This window comes from Stegastes partitus, unplaced genomic scaffold (genome assembly GCF_000690725.1).
Source record: "Stegastes partitus isolate 25-593 unplaced genomic scaffold, Stegastes_partitus-1.0.2 Scaffold1146, whole genome shotgun sequence".
NCBI lineage: Eukaryota > Metazoa > Chordata > Actinopteri > Pomacentridae > Stegastes > Stegastes partitus.
This window is the reverse complement of record NW_007578877.1, coordinates 164,044-182,998: the sequence shown is the minus strand read 5'-3', so window position 1 is coordinate 182,998 and position 18,955 is coordinate 164,044. Positions and strand designations below refer to the sequence as shown.

At 46.3% G+C, this 18,955-nt stretch overlaps 3 protein-coding genes and 1 long non-coding RNA gene across 6 annotated transcripts in view; 3 read left to right on the top strand and 1 right to left on the bottom strand.

Annotated features, from left to right (window-relative positions):
• The first annotated feature begins 547 nt into the window (after nucleotides 1-547).
• znf839 (zinc finger protein 839) lies at nucleotides 548-9,664 on the top strand. 2 transcript variants are annotated; one of them, XM_008296682.1, is made up of 10 exons: nucleotides 548-1,877; nucleotides 2,974-4,074; nucleotides 4,419-4,550; nucleotides 4,746-4,859; nucleotides 4,957-5,049; nucleotides 6,680-6,811; nucleotides 7,121-7,225; nucleotides 7,425-7,512; nucleotides 7,675-7,924; nucleotides 8,071-9,664. In XM_008296682.1, exons 1-10 carry the CDS (start codon nucleotides 1,047-1,049, stop codon nucleotides 8,597-8,599), a joined length of 3,375 nt encoding a protein of 1,124 aa, XP_008294904.1. In that variant the 5' UTR covers nucleotides 548-1,046; the 3' UTR covers nucleotides 8,600-9,664. The 2 variants fall into 2 exon arrangements, with proteins under 2 accessions (XP_008294904.1, XP_008294903.1); XM_008296681.1 differs by having other exon boundaries at nucleotides 6,680-6,826.
• cinp (cyclin dependent kinase 2 interacting protein) lies at nucleotides 9,464-14,825 on the bottom strand. 2 transcript variants are annotated; one of them, XR_520768.1, is made up of 6 exons: nucleotides 14,748-14,825; nucleotides 14,065-14,236; nucleotides 13,458-13,605; nucleotides 13,209-13,338; nucleotides 10,644-11,574; nucleotides 9,464-10,249 (listed from the first exon to the last, which is right to left on the bottom strand). XR_520768.1 is itself a non-coding variant. In XM_008296683.1 (5 exons), exons 1-5 carry the CDS (start codon nucleotides 14,752-14,754, stop codon nucleotides 11,372-11,374), a joined length of 660 nt encoding a protein of 219 aa, XP_008294905.1. In that variant the 5' UTR covers nucleotides 14,755-14,825; the 3' UTR covers nucleotides 9,464-11,371. The 2 variants fall into 2 exon arrangements, 1 of the variants encoding a protein (XP_008294905.1); XM_008296683.1 differs by having other exon boundaries at nucleotides 9,464-11,574.
• Nucleotides 11,728-18,955, top strand: part of LOC103368349 (uncharacterized) — a 23,535-nt gene continuing 16,307 nt past the window's right edge. Inside the window, exon 1 of the long non-coding RNA XR_520769.1 lies at nucleotides 11,728-11,830. This is a non-coding gene — a long non-coding RNA (uncharacterized LOC103368349). The remainder of the gene's footprint in view (nucleotides 11,831-18,955) is intronic.
• Nucleotides 16,977-18,955, top strand: part of LOC103368346 (uncharacterized) — a 3,326-nt gene continuing 1,347 nt past the window's right edge. Inside the window, exons 1-3 of the mRNA XM_008296685.1 lie at nucleotides 16,977-17,917; nucleotides 18,387-18,581; nucleotides 18,677-18,887. Coding sequence (XP_008294907.1) covers nucleotides 17,263-17,917; nucleotides 18,387-18,581; nucleotides 18,677-18,887 — 1,061 coding nt within the window. The 5' untranslated portion in view covers nucleotides 16,977-17,262. The remainder of the gene's footprint in view (nucleotides 17,918-18,386; nucleotides 18,582-18,676; nucleotides 18,888-18,955) is intronic.

The window sequence follows — 18,955 nt, the reverse complement described above, 5'->3', positions numbered from 1 at the left end:
CGATGCTGTATTTCTGAGGCCATATTTGAAGTCTGGATAGATTAGCAATACTTTATAATCTGAAATAAGGTAATAAATCATTTAAAATCGGACAAAAATAAGAAAAAAAATCTACTTGAAAATCACAAGAAAATCAATTGGAATAAAGGAAGTATACTTTAGAATTAGAAAAGAGACAGATTTTTAAAAAAATTAAAGATAATTTAAATAAAAAAATAAACTAAATTTAAAATGATCTTAAATTGGGAAGAAAAGACAAGTTAAAATATCTTAAAATTATTTTTTTTAAAGAAACTAACTAAAATTACTGTCAAGTAAAATAAAATTCTAAACAATGTCCATGAACAAGCTGTACTAACAAAAGATATAATTAAAGATAACTAATTCAATTCAATTCAATTTTATTTGTATAGTGCAGTTTACAACATATGCCTTCTCACAGCGCTTAACATATTAAGGTATAGACCTTACAAATTTAACCAGAGAACCCAACAATACAAAGATGCCTTTGGACTCCCTCTGAGCTGTTAGAATTACAATTCACATGTGTGTATTTTTTCATAAAATATATTTAAATATTCTAAATTTAATCAACTGAAGTTTGAAACTTTATTTTGAAGATATATGATTATAACTGATAAAAAATAAATAAAAAAATGAATATAGCTTTATGCACATTTTATTTTAAAGTTTTCCTTTCCTTCGGTTATTTACATGTTCCCAATATAAAAACATATTTATGAACTAATTGCCATTAAAAGTTTAAAACTTTGACTCCGTTCCGGTGTGGACGCTGCTCCGCTCCGGGAAGTTCTGTCTTCCCGCTCCTGCTAAGGGTAAGCTAGGCTAGTTCAAAACTCCCCCCGCTAACCGTTACCTGCTCCCGGTGTCTCCGCTCCCGTTAATGTCGTCCTTTCTCCCCGCGGAGCGTCTCATCCACCGGCACTCGCAGGTTATTTAAAGCAGTATTCAGCCGGTGCCAGCGCTCGGTCGATCCGGTTTGAGTGATCCACCGATCCGAGCTAACTGTTAACCCCACAGCCAAAATGGCGGACAGCGAGGATGACAGCGGAGCGACCAGAACAATAACAGCCGCGGAGCCGCCGGGGGCCGCGGACCAGCCCCCCGCCGCCCTCAGCACCCAGCCCATGGACAGTTTACAGCCACAGCCCGCCGGTCAGGTCACCCAGTTCGTGGAGAAGGTCCCCACAGCGGCCGCCGACCAGAGCAGTCAGCCACGGGAGAATTCACAGCGCGTGTCCGGTGCTGAGGGCGGTCCGCCTGGCGAGAGTGCACCGGCGGCGTCCGGAGCTCAGCTGGCGGACCTGTTACAGAGCTGCCCGGAGGAGCAGAGCATCCTGGTGGGCACCGAGTTCACCGACCTGGCCAACACCACCATCATCTACGTGCAGTCGGACGGCAGCCTGGTGGAGGGCTCCGGGCTGACGGCCGAGGAGCAGCAGGCTCTGCTGGACCAGCTCACTAAGCAGCAGGTCGTCCAGGTGTCCGACACCGAGGCCGCCCAGCTACTCCAGCAGAACCAGCTGGTCAGAACCGTGCCGGTCCACAACACGGCTTTGGACCCGAGCCAGCTGCAGCAGGTCATCAACCAGGTTGCTAAGTCTCAGCAGCAGGTCCAAGTCCAGGCCCAGCAGGTCCCGAAGCAGCAGCAGGTCCAGGTCCAACAGGTTCAGCAAATCCAGGTCCAGGTCCACCAGCAGCAGCAGCAGCAGCACCTGAAGACACAGAAGCAGGTCCAAGTCCCTCAGCAGAACCTGAAGAGCAGCACCCAGAACAACGCCTCCCAGCAGCTGAAGAGCGTCGCGCAGCAGGTGGCCATGCAGACCAGCGGCTCGGTGCAGGTGGTCCAGAAGAAGGTGGGTCCAACACGGAGGCCCGTTAAACTTTAGTGTGGGTCACCTGAAATGTAACAGGCTCACCCGCTCCAGACTGACACTCCTCTCTGGTTCTGTTTGACTTTCCTGTGCTCTGCTTCACTCACCTGTCTGCTCACTAGCTGGTTCTAAAACTGAGGGTTGTGACCCCACTGAGGGTCGCAGGATCCCTGTGAAAGGTCAGGACGAGTGACAGCAGAGCAGTACAGACAGGTTCTGGTTCAGTTCTAACAGTTATTCAGACAAAATGAGAGAGCAGACTGTGACACTGTCAGCGCTGAGCTTAGCGATTAAAGACAACAGTGAAATATTGAAACCAGTTTCACTGAATCTTCTCAGTGCTGCTGAAACCTTTAAAATATCCAGATAAAAACAGCAGTACGTTCATCTTTCTCTATTTTACTGCTTTTTTCTAAAATCACTGATTATTATTGGAACACGTCAGGGGTGTAGCGGTCCACAAAATCCACAGTTCTGTTTTGAGGTCGCTGTTCGGTATATTTTCGGTACAGTGAATACAAGAAATGCATCACATTAGGCTGCTTTTTTTGTTTTGGTCACTAAACAGACCAACCCAATCAACTTTGCAGCCACTAACTACAGTAAACTAACTACTGGAACTGCTCTATTACTGTCAGCTCTCAGCAGCCTTTATTGTGCACAGATCAGTCAGAGATGATGTTGGAGCTGTTGTGAGCAACTGTAGCTTGTGTTTGTTTATAAAAACCATCTGTGGAGGTTATCATTTTGGCCTAATGGTCTGATTTGTTAGCTAAAGGTTGCTTAAATGCTACAAGGAGTTGGGTTTTGTACTGCACCCTACATTTTTGTTGGACCACTGAGCATACAACCAGCTACATACCTGATAATAGTTGAACAATGTCGACATATGACTTTCACCCAATCCATCTGTTTCTTTTTTTAAAGTAGATTTCTCACAAATCCGTCTCCTCTTCCTCAGCAGGTGTTACTGAAGTGTAGTTAGCATAATTTAGCTGCTGTTCTGGAGCTTTTCACCATCTGCCATGGCCTCTATAAAGACGTCCTGATTCTGAGTTTTCTGGTTTCTGTCTTTCAGCCGGAGCCGGTCAGGATACAGATCCAGGTTCCTCCCAAACAGGAAATGAAGCCCGTTGTCGCCACCCAGCAGAAGAGTGTCGCTGTCAATCATCCGCAGGTGAAGCTGTCAGCCAATGGCAGCGTGAGCAGCGCTCAGATCATCCACATCCAGCCTGTGGTTGGTCAGCAGGGTCAGCAGTTCTTTCTGCAGCAGAATCCAGGTGACCCGCCAATCCAGCTGCTGCTGCAGAGCCCCACCCCCATCGTCGGTTCTCTGCTTCCATTGGTCCACAAGCTGACGGGTCAGACGACATCAGCGGGCGCTGCCTCCAGTCTCTGCCAGAAACCAGCGACGTCACCTATCAGAGTTCCAATCAACTCCCCGCTGAAGACCCCTACATCGATTATAAAGACTCCGCCCACTGCCGCTAAAACTGTTAGCATTCCGCTAATTAAAAACTCCGCCAACAGCACAACAACTGCTGCTGGTAAAAGTGCCATTAAACCACCTACAGTGATAACAACAGTCCCAGTTCAGACTGCTACACCTGCTGCTCGACCTGTTACAGTGACTACACCCACTGTAGCCCCGCCCCCAGTGAGGGACAGAGAGCGAGAAAAAGAGAAGAAGTTGAAAAAAAGGGAGAAGAAGGCGGTGAAGATCCAAACACGATCTGGTCGAGTCTCCAGACCTCCAAAGTACAAAGCCAAAGACTACAAGTTTATCAAGACGGAGGACCTCGCTGATAGTCACCAGTCCGACTCCGACGACTACTCTGACATGAGCGTCGAGGAGGAGGACGGTGAGGGTGGGAAGAAGGATGGCCCCGCCCCCGGCAGCTCCACCTCCATCACCTACAGCCACAAATCTCGGTCTCACCGCTGCCAGACCTGCGATAAAGCTTACATCGGCCCTGGAGGTCTGAACCGGCACTACAAACTCAACCCGACCCACGGAGAACCTGAACCGCTAGACAGCACGCCACCCCTCCCCAGCCAATCAGAGGAGACCACTGCAGGAGCTGTCAGAGACAAGGACAAGGAGGAGGAGGTGGAAGAGGAGGAGGAGAAGAAGAAGGAGGAGAAGGAGGATAAACCTGCTGCCATAGCAACCAACAGAGTGAGACACAATCCACCAATCAGTGCTGAGATCTGGAGGGAGGCTCAGATTTTGGTTTCAGTTTTCAGCTTTTTGGCAATTGACCAGTTATTGATTCCTCCTAGTTATTTAACTATGGGTTTATTGACTGCTCAACTTCAATCAATCTGTTGACTAGTTATTCACTGACTAGTCACTATGCTTTTTTATACACAATTTAATGCTGCTGGTTGATTGTTAGTTATTCAATCTTTAGATACATTTCTAACTAATTAATTCCCAAGTGGTAAACTGGCTGACTTACTAGTTAATGGTTTGTCTCTGTCTTTTCCTACCTTGTTTACTTTTTGTCTGCTTGTTGTCAGGTGGAGGGGGGTCCAGCCACAGCTGTAGGACTCAGGGGACTCCATCACCGAGGCCCCGGACGTCCCAGAGGCCGAGGTCGAGGCCGGGGCCGTGGGCGAGGCCGGGGCCGATCTCTGGGACCGCCTCCTAAGGTGAGTTAGCTCCACATATGCCAACACCAACCAACAACAATTCACTTAGGTAAGATTTTAGTCGATCACAACTGTACAGCAAAGCACGTCCTTAGAATCCCACCTGTACAGCAGATCGGGTTTACTTTTGCAGTTTTCTTTGTGACCAATTATTGGGTTACTTCATCGGTGAATGTCATTGGTTGATTCTTTCAGGTGACGATGGGGCTTGTGAGTAGGCGGGGCCGTCGTGGTCGACCGCCGAAGCTTGGCGTTACCACGGTAACTGCAGAGCAGCAGGTGGAGCGGAGACGCGACAGACTGCTGGAGGTAAGATGGAGGGAGAGCAGACAGGACTGTCAAAGTAAAAGATGTCACCCAATGACCTGATGATGTACGTTTCTGGTTGGTGTTTCCATGACAACAGCTGGTGGAGCAGTGTGAGGACGAGGAGCTGATGGACATCGTTCTTCCTCGTTTGACCAAAGTGTTGAGTCTGTGGGAGATGCTGCTGGCGAAGGTACACTCTGATGTTTCCAATGGTGGCAAAAGGGCCGCCACACAAATCAAAATACACACCACCTGCTAAAGTTATGCAGTTCCTCTGTAGTCAGACTTTGATTTTTAATTATTGTGTTATTACACTCAGATGAATTGTAAAGTGTCAGCGGGTGTTTAGAAATTCGGGTGTGAGTGAAACAAGTAAGGTTAGCGGAGGGAAAAGCCAACCCAGTGTCACGGCAATTCATGAAATAGTCACGAAACTTAATCCATTGTTTCGTGTCCTGGGACACGATTTGCCCAACTTTCTTGTGCTCCCCAGCTCGAATTTCAAACCCATACATTTCAACTGAAATTATTATTTTTCCACTTTAGACAGCGCATATGCTGTGATGTTTTCTTTTCTTCCAACAGTCAGGCATTAACCAGTTTTACTGTTATGGCCCGTCCACACTAATACCTATAGAGATCACTATAAAGATGTGTGCGTCTACACTGACCAACGTTAATGTAGTCTGAACAGAAGGACACAAGCAGGAAAAACAAGCAGTATTGTGGTATTTTTTGTGTTTTTATTACACTGGCAGTGTTTGGGGGAAATTTGCGCTCATTGCTTAGGCAGCCCTGTTAGCGTTGCCACATAGCCTCGCCAGAGACATAGAAGAGATCTGTCCTACAGGGTCTGTAATGTTTTTGTGTGTACAGTAGGTGGCGGTAATGCACTTGAACGTTGGATGCCAACCGCCAAATCAATAGAAGAAGAAGCAGCAGCTAGGCTAGGCTAATAGTTAATGTAGCCAGCCTCGACGAGCTGGGGAACATGAAAAAGTAGGCCAAATCGTGTCTCAGGACACGAAACAACAGATTAAGTTTCGTGACTATTTCACGAATTGCCGTGAGACTGGGTTGGCTTTTCCCTCCGCTAACCTTGCTCACCGTTGTCTGCCTCTCAGGTGAAAAGCTCACTACTGCCCCGAGAGGCCTGGGGCACTTACGTTCTGTGAGTGGATATGCAGCATTTTCTTTTTGCGGCGCGTTCCTGTTGATGCAACGCATTCATGTATATGCAGCTCGTTTGTGTATATGCACGTCATTTGCCCGTCGGCCACCGTAAAAAGATGAAGAAAATCTATATTCTCTACATACATGTCACAAAGTGTATTATAGATCAGTTGCCGTTGTGCCACTAGGTGTAGCCGCTTATTGTTTAAGATTGTAGAGAGCAGAAGAGGTGTCACCCAGACTACAGGCAGTTCATGTTGGCAAGCAGAGGGCATTGTTAGGGTTTAGCTAGCAACGGGACCATGACAGAGACTTCTGTTAGGCCTAATGACTTCCAGCTAGAGCTCATAACTTACAACGGTTTTCTACGCTACAAGTGTATCACTATGTTAGTTGATCTAGGCTTGTATTTGCATGTGTGCTGGCCAGAGGTCATTAATCATAAAAAAGGACTTTGTCATGGTGCCCATTTATTAGGTTATCAAGCTTAGGTTTGTGCTCATACTAATTGATTTAATAATGCCTTAATCGGCCTGGTCCTGATTTTTGACGTCAGATTAGAACAACGCTAGTCATTATAACAGTCTTGCTGGAGGAGTTCAGTCACCAAACACCTGTTTCTGTTCTCTGTCCTTCTCCTGTGGCAGGTGGAGCGAGGTGGTCCGGTTCGGACTCGTTTTCCAGACATTTATCGTGAGTTTGAGTCCCTGCAGACTCAGATGAGACAAGCTGCCCAGGACTACATCAGCAGCCCGCTGGGTGGAGCTTCACCTCTGGAGGTCAGGAACATCGAGGTGAGACAATTAAAGGTGTAACTGAAAAGTTGTCATTTCAGTCCATATTGATAATTACTGATATATATTTTATTGTAATATTTTGAATAAATACCAACAGCACAAAGGTTTATTTTGAAGAGCAAATTAGAGTTTGCTTCTACAACCAAACGTTTTCATTGAGTGCTCTTGTGGCAGTTTGTATTTGATGTAATCAGGTAAAGACATCAAACTTGGTTTGCGGCAGAAACATTCTGCTGCAGGTTGTTTTACAGGTAATCAGGACTTTATTCTGAACTGCACTGTGTGTCTCAGGTTGCCAGGTCTCTGGGGATCCTGGACGAGGTCAACAGGATGAAGGTGCTTCCTGGTGCATCGCTCAGCTCCAGTCTGACCAATAAGAACGCCCGATACATGGAGGTAAACTCACTGTCAGCCAGGCTGCTTCTGAGAGCAGGTTCTGTTTGGATCAGGATCCAGTTTTTTAAGTAGATCCAGTTCTCAGTAAATAGGTACATGTCAGACCCTGATCTCAGAACCTAAATCTGTTGTCCTCTGATAAGTCCTGGACCGGTTCTGATCTAGGTTCAGTCCAATTTACTCTAAAGCTTTTTCTCAGAACTCCAAGATGCTGCCGCCATCTAAGAGGTTCAAGATGGAGAACAGCATTCCAGTTCACCACAACGGCATTGAGACACCCACAACTGGTACTGCAACTTTACTACACTGTACTGCACAGTACTGTACACTACTCTACTGCACTGTACTGCATTAGTATCAGTACTCCACAGTAATGGTTCGTTATTGTTCCTGCGTGTTGAACTGAACTGGTTTCATTTTTCTTCCTGTTTTCCAACTTTTCTTTTAAGGCTGTTCAGTGACTGCTATTCCCTCTATTACCCCTGTGACCTCTGTGACCCCTGTTACCCCGGTGATGCCTGTGACCTCTGTTACCCTGGTGCCCTCTGTTACCGCGGTGACCTCCGTTACCCCGGTGACGCCCGTGCCCTCCGTTACCCCGGTGAATTCCTCTCTGAAGTCCTGCTCGGTCTCTGTGTCTCCTCTGGTGATTCCAGATGGATCCAAGTTGCTGCCCATCTCTGCTGACTCCGCCTCCAGGTGAGCTGACCCCGCCCCTTGTACGCTGAGCTCAGGTAGAACAGGCGACCACACAGGTGTGAAGCTTCTGTACCTCTGTTGTGTCTGTAGTGTATCACCTGGAGTAGGTGTGCAGAGCTTATTTTATGTGTTTGTAATGTTCTCAGCCCTTCTGGTTCCACCCCACCGACGACTAACTCCGCCCATGATGCCACCCCCATGGAGGTGAGCCCAGGTGAGGACCAGGGGGAGGGGCTTCTGCCGCTGCAGCAGGACCAGGTGTTGAGCTCTAATGACATCGCAGCTCAGGTGACTGAGCTGGAGAAAGCTCTGGGTTCAAGCCCTGAGAGAACCGCTGACACTAAGACACCTGAGTCTGGACCCGTCCAGATTTCTGGGTCCAGCTCAGACCAAATTCTGCTTCCCTCTCAGCCCCAGCAGCAGGACTCCTCCCAGCCTGAGTTTGACACCACAGAACCGTGCGAGTCCAAAGAACTGCAGGAGGGCCAGGAGATCTACATCCAGACGGAAGGGCTGACGGTGCAGCTGGCAGAACCCGGGTCGGACGGAATCGTCATTGTGAACGGCCCGGATGGGACTACCATGCACATCCAGACCCCGGAGGGCGTCCCGCTGGAGGCAGTCCAGGCCTTGCTGGGCATTGAGGCTTCAGACGGGGCTAAGGCACCGCAGTAAACCTTCAGCACCATCCAGACAGATCTGGACAAAGCAGAACCAGAACCTGGTCTGAACCACATTGCAAAAACAGGCACTTTTAAGGTGGGATGAGACAGTACCTGCAGCTGTACCTGAACCCATCTTACAAAGCCGGACAGAGCACAAACACACCTGTCAGGTTGTCCAATCAGAGGCAGGAGATTATGTTCAGGGCTGTTTGGTGCAGCGCCCCCCTCAGGTCATCCCCGGCATTACAACAGTGCGTGTAATGAGCACAGCCTGCAGGAGGCGCTGACGTGTGATTGAAGATGTTCAGGGGGAATTGTTTCTTTAATCTGAACCAGAGCCGAGTTGCTGTTTGTTCAGACTGAAGTTCTCATTTGAAACTATTTTTTTCGTCGGAGCTGCGTTCAGAAATCAGAGAGGCTGTTTGTCACTTCACGCCTCAGTCCTCAGTTCGTTTGATTTTTGCTGCTCATATTTAATAGACTGTTACCTGAGACAAACTCCTGATCAGCATCAATATCATCAATAACCTGATTGATAAATGGAGGTGAACTGATCAGTTAAACCTGATTTGTTGTTGAGACGAGCTGACAATCATTGTGTGACTCATCCTCTCTGGGCTGCCATACTCTGCAGCGAGGGACAGCCTCACGTCTCGTCTTGTCTCGGTCCGGCTCGTCTGATTGGTCCGTTCAGTTCTCACCTGTGATGATGTCACTGGCGGCTCTTCGGGAGGCGGCAGATCTTCCTGCTGGTTTTAAGGAATCTGGTTGTAAATGTGTAAACTTGTTTTTTTTTCAGTGTTTGTTCATTTAAAACTAGAAGCTAATTAGTTGAATGTTTATATGTAGATAAGTATGAAAAACAAAGTTTAAAGAAGTTGCACTATTTTATTACTTTTTATAAAACTTCACACGTTGTCCAGACATGAACAGAACGTTTGGAGAACCGGCGTGAGGACGGACTGAGAACAGTTTGGAGGGAACCAGACTCATTAATTTGTCATGTTGATGTTCGAGTGCAGAATGAATTAAACACGTTTCATTGTTCCTCCAATAAACTGATGTGACAAACTGAGTCCTGCTGCTCGTTCTGTCCACAACAAGACTGTTCCGATGTCTTTCTGTCCTTTAGCTGCCGTCTCTCCACACCGAAACTGTCCTTTAACATTTTTTCGTCCACATTCATGTTGTCCTCCGATGTCTTTCTGTCCAAACTAAAACATCTGTTCAATGTCTTTCTGTCTACACCAATATTGTCTTCTGGTGTCTTTCTGTCCTCCAGCTTACTGCATCCTGACTAAAACTGTCTTCTGACATCTTTGATTACACCAAAACTGTTGTCTTTTTGTCCACATTCTCTCTGTCCTGTGACCTCTTTCTGTCCCACAACTCACTCCATTAACACTCAAACTGTCTTTGTCCACACTAACACTGTCCTCTGACATCTGTCTGTCCAACTGAAACTGTTCTCTGATGTCTTTTTGTCCTTTTGCTCACTTTGTCCACACTGAGACTGTATTCTAATATTTTCATGTCTTTCGGATCAGTCTGTCCAAACATAAGCTGTCTTCATGTCTTTCTGTCTAAACTCCAGCTGTCCTTGAACGTGTTTCTGTCCTCCAGCTCCTTCTGTCCACACTACGACTGTCCTTTGATATATCTGTCCACAAGAAGACACAAAACTGTCTTGACACCTCTGTCCACAGCAAAACTTGTCCTGTAACATCTTTTTACTGTCCTCTAAAGTCTTTCTGTCTTCCAGCTGCGTCTGTCCAAATTTAAAATATTCTTCTGACACGTTTTTGTCCTTAAACTCACTTTATCCACCCTAATACTGTCCTTAAATGTCTTTCTGTCTGCACCATAACTGTCTTTTAGTCCTTTAGCTCACTTTGTCCACACTGAGACTGCCTTTTAACATTTTCATGTCTTTCGGATCAGTCTGTCCAAACACAAGCTGTCTACGTGTCTTTCTGTCTAAACTCCAGCTGTCCTTGATTGTATTTCTGTCCCCCAGCTCCTTCTGTCCACACTACGACTGTCCTTTGATATATCTGTCCACAAGAAGACACAAAACTGTCTTGACACCTCTGTCCACAGCAAAACTGTCCTGTAAGGTCATCTTGTCCACATTCCTTTTGTCCTCTGACATCTTTACGTCTTGCAGCTCTGTTCGTCCAAAGTCAGACTGTATTCTGATGTCTTTCTATCAACGCCAAGCTTGTCCTCTGACATCATTTGTCCTTCAGCTCACTGCATTCATACTAAAACTGTCCTCGGACGTCTTTCTGTCTGAGCTGAAACTATTGTCTGATTTTTTATTTTTTTTTGTCTTCCAGCTCAGACTGTCCACACTGAGACTGTCCGATGACATCTTTCTGTCATCCAGAACACTGCTTCTATACTACAACTGTCTTCTGACATCTTTCTGTCCTCCACCTACTCCATCTACATTCAAACTGTCCTCTGATGTCTTTCTGTCTTCCGACTCTGGCCTTAAACTCCACTGGTTGTTTTTACCTGCAGCTTCTTCAGCAAATGATCATTATTTTAGTAAAAACCTGAGTCTGCTGAGCTGATGTCTGTAGCTTCTGATGGACGCGGAGGCAGATATTTGTATTTTCAGTGAATATTTACAAAGGAAAGAATACAACAACTAGCTGCATTACTACAAAGTCTGTTATTCATGAAACAGTCTTCTGTAAGTGCACAGTGAGTCCTTGTGGCTGAAGCTTCCTGCAGCCGATCCGTGAACTAGGTGTGCTGAGGCCACTCAGGTGGATCAGAGCGGCCGGTGTCCGGTCTCCAGCAGCAGAGCCTCCAGCGTCAGCCGGCTGTTGGGGGGGATGAAGGGCTGGTGCAACCAGCAGGACAGGTAGACGAGGCCAAGGTCAGGGGTGGCAGCGTGGGCGACTTCCTGCAGGATGGTCTGCTTGAGGCGCAGCTCCTGACTGAAGGCGGCGAACAGGAAGTGACACGAGTCCTCTGAAACAACACAGAGAAGGTTTATTCTAACCCAGAGTGAAGCAGAGTTTAACTTCATCCTATGAAGAGTTCCAGGCCATTGAATTCCACAGAGGAGGGTCCAGATATATCGCTTTAATGGACTTTTTCCATCATTTCTGAGCCTCAGAACTTCATCAGTACAGCAGATAGACACATGACATTTAGGAGGAAGAACACATCTGAGTTCTGGTAGAACCTGACACCAGATCCGTTCTACGTCCATCCAGGTGACACAGTCGGAACACTGGATCTGCTTTTTGTTTAGTTCCTCTAAAACCAAATGTGATCAGCAGTATTATGGGATGTCTCATAGTGTGAACAGTCAGACTGCAGCAGTTTAATGTCTATGACATAGAGTCATAGAAACAATCATTTGGAGCCTTTTTTCACCTTCTACCTTCACTGACCTTCCAGGGCTGCTGCTAAGAAGCATCCCAACATCATGATCCTGCCACCACCATACTTAATGGTGGGGATGGTGTGTTTGTGATGATGTGCAGTGTCTTTCAGATGTAGGGTCTATTCTAATAGGAAAAAAAGCTTTTGATCTCATTCGACCAAAGAAATTTATCTTGTTTTCAGATCATTCACCAGAAAAAAACCTCTTTTAAAAAGTGCATTCTGGCTTGTATCAGCATGTGTGATGGCGGTTGGTCAGAACAAGCTACCAAGCTATCAAGATACCAGGATCATCTAATAGGCATCAGTTTCTTAAATGAAAAATAACTAAATCTTTATGTCATTTCAGACTATTTTTCTGTCATTTTAGACATTTTGAAGTCAGTATGGACATTTTATAACTTCCTGGGCAGCTTTCAGTCATTCTGGACAAGCTTAATATAATTTTGCACACATTTTCAGAATTTTAGACTGATGTTAGGTCATTTTGAACATCTTTTTTGTCATTTATACAATATTTGAGTAATTTTGGCCACTTCTTGGGGTCATTTTGAACATTTATTTAGTCATTCTGTACAGAACTTAAGTCATTATGGACAGTTGTTTAGTTATTGTGGACACTTTTGTGATTCTGGCCAATGTTGAATAAGATTCATGTCCTTTTGGACAAATTTTGGTTAATGTAAAGTAAGCAAGTTTTTGTTTGTCATTTTAGACATTGCGGGGCTGCAAGTTGCCTTGGTGGTTAGCGGCGTCACCTCGCAGCTAGAAGGTCGCCGGTTGGCGTCCCGGTGAGGACACCCGGGATCTTTCTGCATGGAGTCTCCATGTTCTCCCCGTGCAGCGTGGGTTCTCTCCGGGTTCTCCGGCTTCCTCCCACAGTCCGGAAACATGCTGAGGTTAACTGGTGATTCTAAATTGTCCGTAGGTGTGAATGTGAGTGTGCTTGGTTGTCTGTCTCTAAGTGTAGCCCTGTGATAGACTGGTTACCTGTCCCAGGTGAACCTGCCTTCACCCTGAGTCAGCTGGGATAGACTCCAGCCCTTCATAGCTTCATCAGTACAGCAGAAGGACACATGACATTTTCAGGATGAAAGACACATCTAAGTACTGTTAAAAACTTGTTGTGCATTCATTCTAAGCCACCGGATGCTGTTATCTGTGTTCCACTGGTCGGGGCTGTGACCAGGTGAGTGTGCTGCAGGTAGACTCACCCAGCTGTTTGGAGGTCCAGCTGTGGAACAGAGGAACCTTTCTGCCTTCAGGTCCAAACTGAAACTCCTCCAGGTCCCGAATGCCTCGCTGCGATGTCATCAGACGCCCCATCTTCGTCACCACGGCAACCTGACAGCATGAAGACGACATCATGACCATCTTTGTTGTTGTTTACGGCACTCTGACCTCCTCATCGAAAGAAAGAAAATTGTTATTTGTCACTTGAATTATGTTAATTGAAGTGTCACCATTTTGTCGACGACCTCCTGCAGTTTGACGCATTCATCCTGCAGCTCTGCAGCTGCAGCCACCTGCTGCGCCGCTGCTGCTGCTGAAGACAATGAAGGCGATGAAGATGATGAAGACTCGTCCACCAGCAGTCGGTCGCTCTGAGAGCTGAAGGATCAAAAATGTTTAGAACCTGTTTAATAGATCAGTCAGTGAAACCAAGTCAGCAGCTCTGTAGCCCCTAACGAGTACTAGTTCAGTATAGCAGTAGTGTGAGTATTTCCTCTGATATGTGTGCTTGTACTACTGTAACTGCAGTACTGTTGCTTCAGCCACATCATGACTTGTGTACTTGGACTGCAGTAACTGTAGTATTTTTACCTCAGCCACATTATGACTTGTTCACTTGTATTGCTGTAACTGTAGTACTTTTACTTTAGTCTCATGGTAACTTGTGTACTTGTACTGCAGTGACTGTAATAACTCCAGTAACTGTAGTACTTTTACCTCAGCCACACTATGACGTGTACTTGCAATGCAGTAACTGTAGTAATTGTAAACTTTTGCTTCAGTGGCCAGACAGTGATTGTAGAACTTACAGACGGCGACCGAGGTCCCTGAACTCACCGTCTCAGGTTTACGATGCTCGTTGCGGCCCTGAACCCGTCGTCATTCAGTCGCTCCCACTTCAGCATCAGGTTGTGCCAGTCGGCCGCGTTGTCTTTGGTCTTTCTGGCACTTCCTGTGACCGCAGAGCACTTCCTGTTTGATGATGATGCCGTGATGTCACCAGACTCACCTGAGAAGAGAGTCAGCTGATTTCTGCGTACTCGAGTAAACGACAACACCAACAAATACTTTGTGCTGAAAACAAGATGAGTGGAAGGGGAGTTACCACAGCAACTGTAGTGATAACTGTAGTTACTGCAGTTACCATAGTTACTACAGGTATCTATCACAGCAGTCAACATAGTTACTACAGTAACTAAAGTTACTTGTTACTACAGGTACGTTACCTGTCCAGGTGTCCTCTCCTATCTGTCCTGTTTGATATTTCATTAATCAAAGTGTAACTGATCACTGACACCTGATAATTGATCAATCTGCAGAATCAATGCTGCTCTAATTAATAACGGACAGATTTTAGCCAATCAGCGCTCGGACTGAGCCATGGCCGATCAGCTGATTGACTGTTTACCACGCGGAGCCTCGTGCACGTTTCATCTCTGTGTCGGTGAAGTGACCTGATCCGTCATAGGAACGTGCAGCAGATGATCGTTTATCGATCGCCTGATCAGACATTCACTCACCTTCCATCGGATCAATAAGAGCTCGCGCAGCGGATCAGCTTCACGTTTCCATTCCTCCTCCGTCTTCTTCTTCTTCGTCTTCCTGTTGTTCTTCTTCGGTGGTGTCCTGCTGCTCAGCGGCGCCTCCTGCGGATAGATAACTGCATCTGTTTGCAGAAAACTCTTCTCATCTGCTGATTGAAGATCAGAGGGCTGCACTACGAAGCGGGATTAGAGGGTTATCGAGGTATGTTGAGCTCAAAGTCAGAGTTTTCAGTATCACGAAGGTGGCTCTCTTGTTACCTGCTAGCTCTCCATGGTAACTGATGCTGTGGAGCTAGATCTCCATGGTAACTGATGCTGTGGAGCTAGATTTCCATGGTCAGTGATGCTGTTGACCTAGGTCTCCATGGTAACTGATGCTGTGGAGCTAACCTGGGGCCTGTATTGTGAAGCAGGATTTGGGGTTCGTGAGGTAGCTTCAGGTTAAATCCTGGGTTTTCAGTACTACGACGGTGGTTAAATTCTTACCGGGGTACATCACCATGGTAACTTACGCTGAACGGCTAACTTGCTCCGCAGCAGGTTCTGTTCAGAGTTTCGCATTTAAATTGGCTAGAAAGAACGTTTGCGGTTTTGTCGAGCCGGTTTACACAAAGAAAGCCTGGCTATGTCAAACTTCGTAGTACAGCCCTCAGTTATCAACACCTGCATCAGACTCTTATTATCCGGTTATTGGTTTATTCTAATTTGAAGGTGTAAACAGATTTTGATATTTGCTCCGTTTTCTTTTTGTTTATTGTTTTTGTTGCTTTGCTGCTGTATGTTTCTTGAAGTGTAAACAAACAGCCAGAGGACACTGAGATTACAGCATGTGTTTGTTTACAGTTAAAGGAAATCAAACAAAGAGATGGCAGGTTACTAATATGGTGACAACAGTAACTAATAATGAAGTAACTAATAATAGAGTAACTGTGTTAACGATAGGAGCTGTAGTTACTGTAATAGTAGAGTAACTGTAGTAATATCATAGCTGTAGTACCTGTCATGTTATAGTAAGTGTAGTAATTAGAGTAACTATACGAAATATAGTAACTGCAGTAACTATATTAACTGTAGTAACTTTGGTAACTACAGTAACTGTAACAACAATAGGAACTAAAGTAACTGTAGCCACTATAACAACTGGAGTAACTATTAGTTACTGTGGTAATCGTGGTAACTATCGTAACTGTAATTAAGTGTAGTATGTATGGTAACTGTAGTAACATGTGATACTTGTATACATACACTGCAGTAACTATGGAAACTATAGTAACTGTGTGTAGTAACTGTAACAGTAACTGTAGCAACTGTAGTACTTTTACGTTACATGACGACTTGTGCACGTGCACTGCAGTAATTACAGTAACTAAAGTAACTGTACTACTGTAACTTCTGCCACACGATGGCACGTGTACTTGAACTGCAGTATTTCCACTGTGGTGTACATCTGGTCGAGCTGTGCTTTTGCTGCCCTCTGTCTTGTCTGACAGGAGAGCCGTTACGTAACTTACTGGCAGTGACGACAGCCTCTGGGCAGGATGTTCTACAGAGAGAGGTCTCACTCTGTGTCATGTCGAAGAGCAGAAACAGATCAGCATGAGACACCAATGCGGCCTGTCAGCTTTAATCTGATGGATCAGACAGATAAACAGCTAGCATACACACAACAAATACACACACAACTAGTATACACACAGTTAGTATACACACAACAAATACACACACAACGAGTATACACACAGCTAGTATACACACAACAAATACACACACAACTAGTATACACACAACAAATACACACAGCTAGTATACACACAACAAATACACACACAATTGATACCCAAGTGAATGATATTCAGGCCAACACTTCCTGTTCCAGATCTGGAGACATTTCAGCTGATAAACATCTAAACTCAGGTACATTTTAAAAGAGAATCAATCAATAAACTGTCAAGAATTCCAGACTACAAACAAAAACCAGGATTTTTTTTGCACTAACATCTTGTCAATCATCTACAGGCTGTGACTATTCACATACTGTTTACAAATTAATGTTTATGTTTATTCATGTGCTTGTCAGATTTAAACCAGATAACTATAAATGCAGACACACAAACAGACACTAAACATCTTCAGTTCTATGTAACACTAACAGATAAATAACTGGTGTTTTTCCTCAGCTCTGCTTCACATTCATATGTTTGTATATTATTGTGTTTTGTCTTCAATCTGAGGACAGACAGAGGTTACGGATCGATGATATTGATGATCGATGTGTGTTTGAGCAAGAGTGTGTTAACTTGAACCCTGAGGACATAGAAACATTCAGAGTGAGACCTCCTCTGCTCACATACGCTCTGCTCACTGACTCAGGAAGCAGCAGAAGAAGGACCAGACTCACAACTCCAGCGACCGTCAGTGAGACCGGAGGACTCATCAGTGATCAATACAACAGCTGATCAGTTTGTTACTGTGATCAGACCTGCTACCTCAGATGGCGGCAGTGCTGCAGCTACCTGCTGAGCTTTGGCTACAGGTGTTCAGCTTTCTGTCCTGGAGGGACAAACTGAGCATGCGCTGCACCTGTTCGCACTTCAGACACCTGATGGATAAGTCCCGTCCCCTGTGGCGTGGCTTCAGCGTCGTGCTACGACACTTTTCACGCTATAACCGTCCATTCTGGCGTAGCTTGGCTCAGTGGCACGTGGGCAGCGTGTGGTTGCGCTCAGGTAAGAGGAAGGACCTGAAGCAGCTGTCCACCTGGCTACCTGCTCTGGACGCGCTGCGATTGGACAACTGGACGGACGGAGACGTCGACGGGCTGAAACTATTCCACCAGCTGCAGCATCTGTCGGTCACTTCCTGTTCGACGCCGTTAAAGAACCCGCAGTTCCTGCTGTCTCTGCGTCACCAGCTGACGCAGCTCAGCCTCTGTAACGTACAGCTCACCTGTCCTTCTGCTCACCTATTGGCCGCCATCAGCCAGCTGACCCATCTAACCTCCCTGCAGCTGCATCACGACGGCAATCTGAGAGTCCCGACGCTCAGTGGCGTCCTCAGTCACTTGACCGAGCTCAGACACCTGTCCTGGACCATGATCACCTACAAAACACTGTCACATGACTTCTTTAGCCCCGCCCACCGCCCAGGTAAACACATACATAAAGGCACAAAGGTAAACTCACCTGGATGATTTAGTGGTAAAATCAGTTGCTGGACGACCTCGTTGTTACTGCTACATCAATCAAATTTAAAGAGGGAAACTAATTATTCATCATGAAAATATCTGTGATCGATTGATACACCCTGCAGGAACGGTTCTGTCTGATAATCACAAAGTTATCTGTGATTGATTAATACAGTCTGCACTAGCTTTTTGTCAGATTATGGTGTGAATGTGAGTGTGCTTGGTTGTCTGTCTCTAAGTGTGGCCCTGTGATAGACTGGCAAACTGTCCAGGGTGTCCCCTGCCTTCGCCCTGAGTCAGCTGGGATAGGCTCCAGCCCCCCCGCGACCCCAGTGAGGATTAAGCGGTGTATAGATAATGGATGGATGGATATTGACCAGAATCTTGCAGGTGTCAGGTAGAAGCTCAGGTGTGCTGTGTCTGTCCTCCAGCAGGTGGCGCTGTTCTGCAGCTGTCTGACCTGCAGCTGTTGAACTACGACGCAGTGGTAACGGAGGAAACACTGCAGCCTTTGTCCTGCCTTCGCAGCCTGTCAATTTTCCACCTGTACTCTGTACCTGGACCCACCTGTCACCTGAGAACATGGCTGACGTCACTGCCGCAACTCTGCAGCCTCAGCGTGCATGGTGATCCGCTGATTCTTCCATGACTCTACTGACTTTAATGTACGGTTGGACCGCTGAGGTTCAGTGATGTCATGTGACCTCCCTCTGTCTAATAGGAGGCCACCCCCTGGCAGTGTACGCTGATTGCCTGCCGTCCTCCCTCCTCAGCTTGACTCTCTGTGTGGATCTGCAGCCTGAAGACCTGCAGCTTGTCTCCCTCAGAGTGCCTCGCCTGGAACACCTGCACCTGGAGCCTTGGAGCTCCTCCTCCAACCTGGTCAGACTCCTCCCACAGCTGTTTCCTCACCTGAGGACGTTGCGGATCAGGTGAGCCGCTTACACCTGGACTTAATAAAACCGGAGCCTTTCAGCAGCTGACATTTTCTTTGTGTTTC

Coding starts and splice junctions, on each gene's coding strand:
- cinp (XM_008296683.1), bottom strand. Junction 13,606..14,064: donor AGCATCGTAAACCTGAGACG/GTGAGTTCAGGG, acceptor TTGATCCTTCAG/CTCTCAGAGCGACCGACTGC. Junction 11,575..13,208: donor CTGGACCTCCAAACAGCTGG/GTGAGTCTACCT, acceptor GTGTTGTTTCAG/AGGACTCGTGTCACTTCCTG.
- znf839 (XM_008296681.1), top strand. CDS start 1,047: ATGGCGGACAGCGAGGATGACAGCGGAGCGACCAGAACAATAACAGCC. Junction 1,878..2,973: donor TGCAGGTGGTCCAGAAGAAG/GTGGGTCCAACA, acceptor TCTGTCTTTCAG/CCGGAGCCGGTCAGGATACA. Junction 5,050..6,679: donor GGGAGATGCTGCTGGCGAAG/GTACACTCTGAT, acceptor CTCCTGTGGCAG/GTGGAGCGAGGTGGTCCGGT.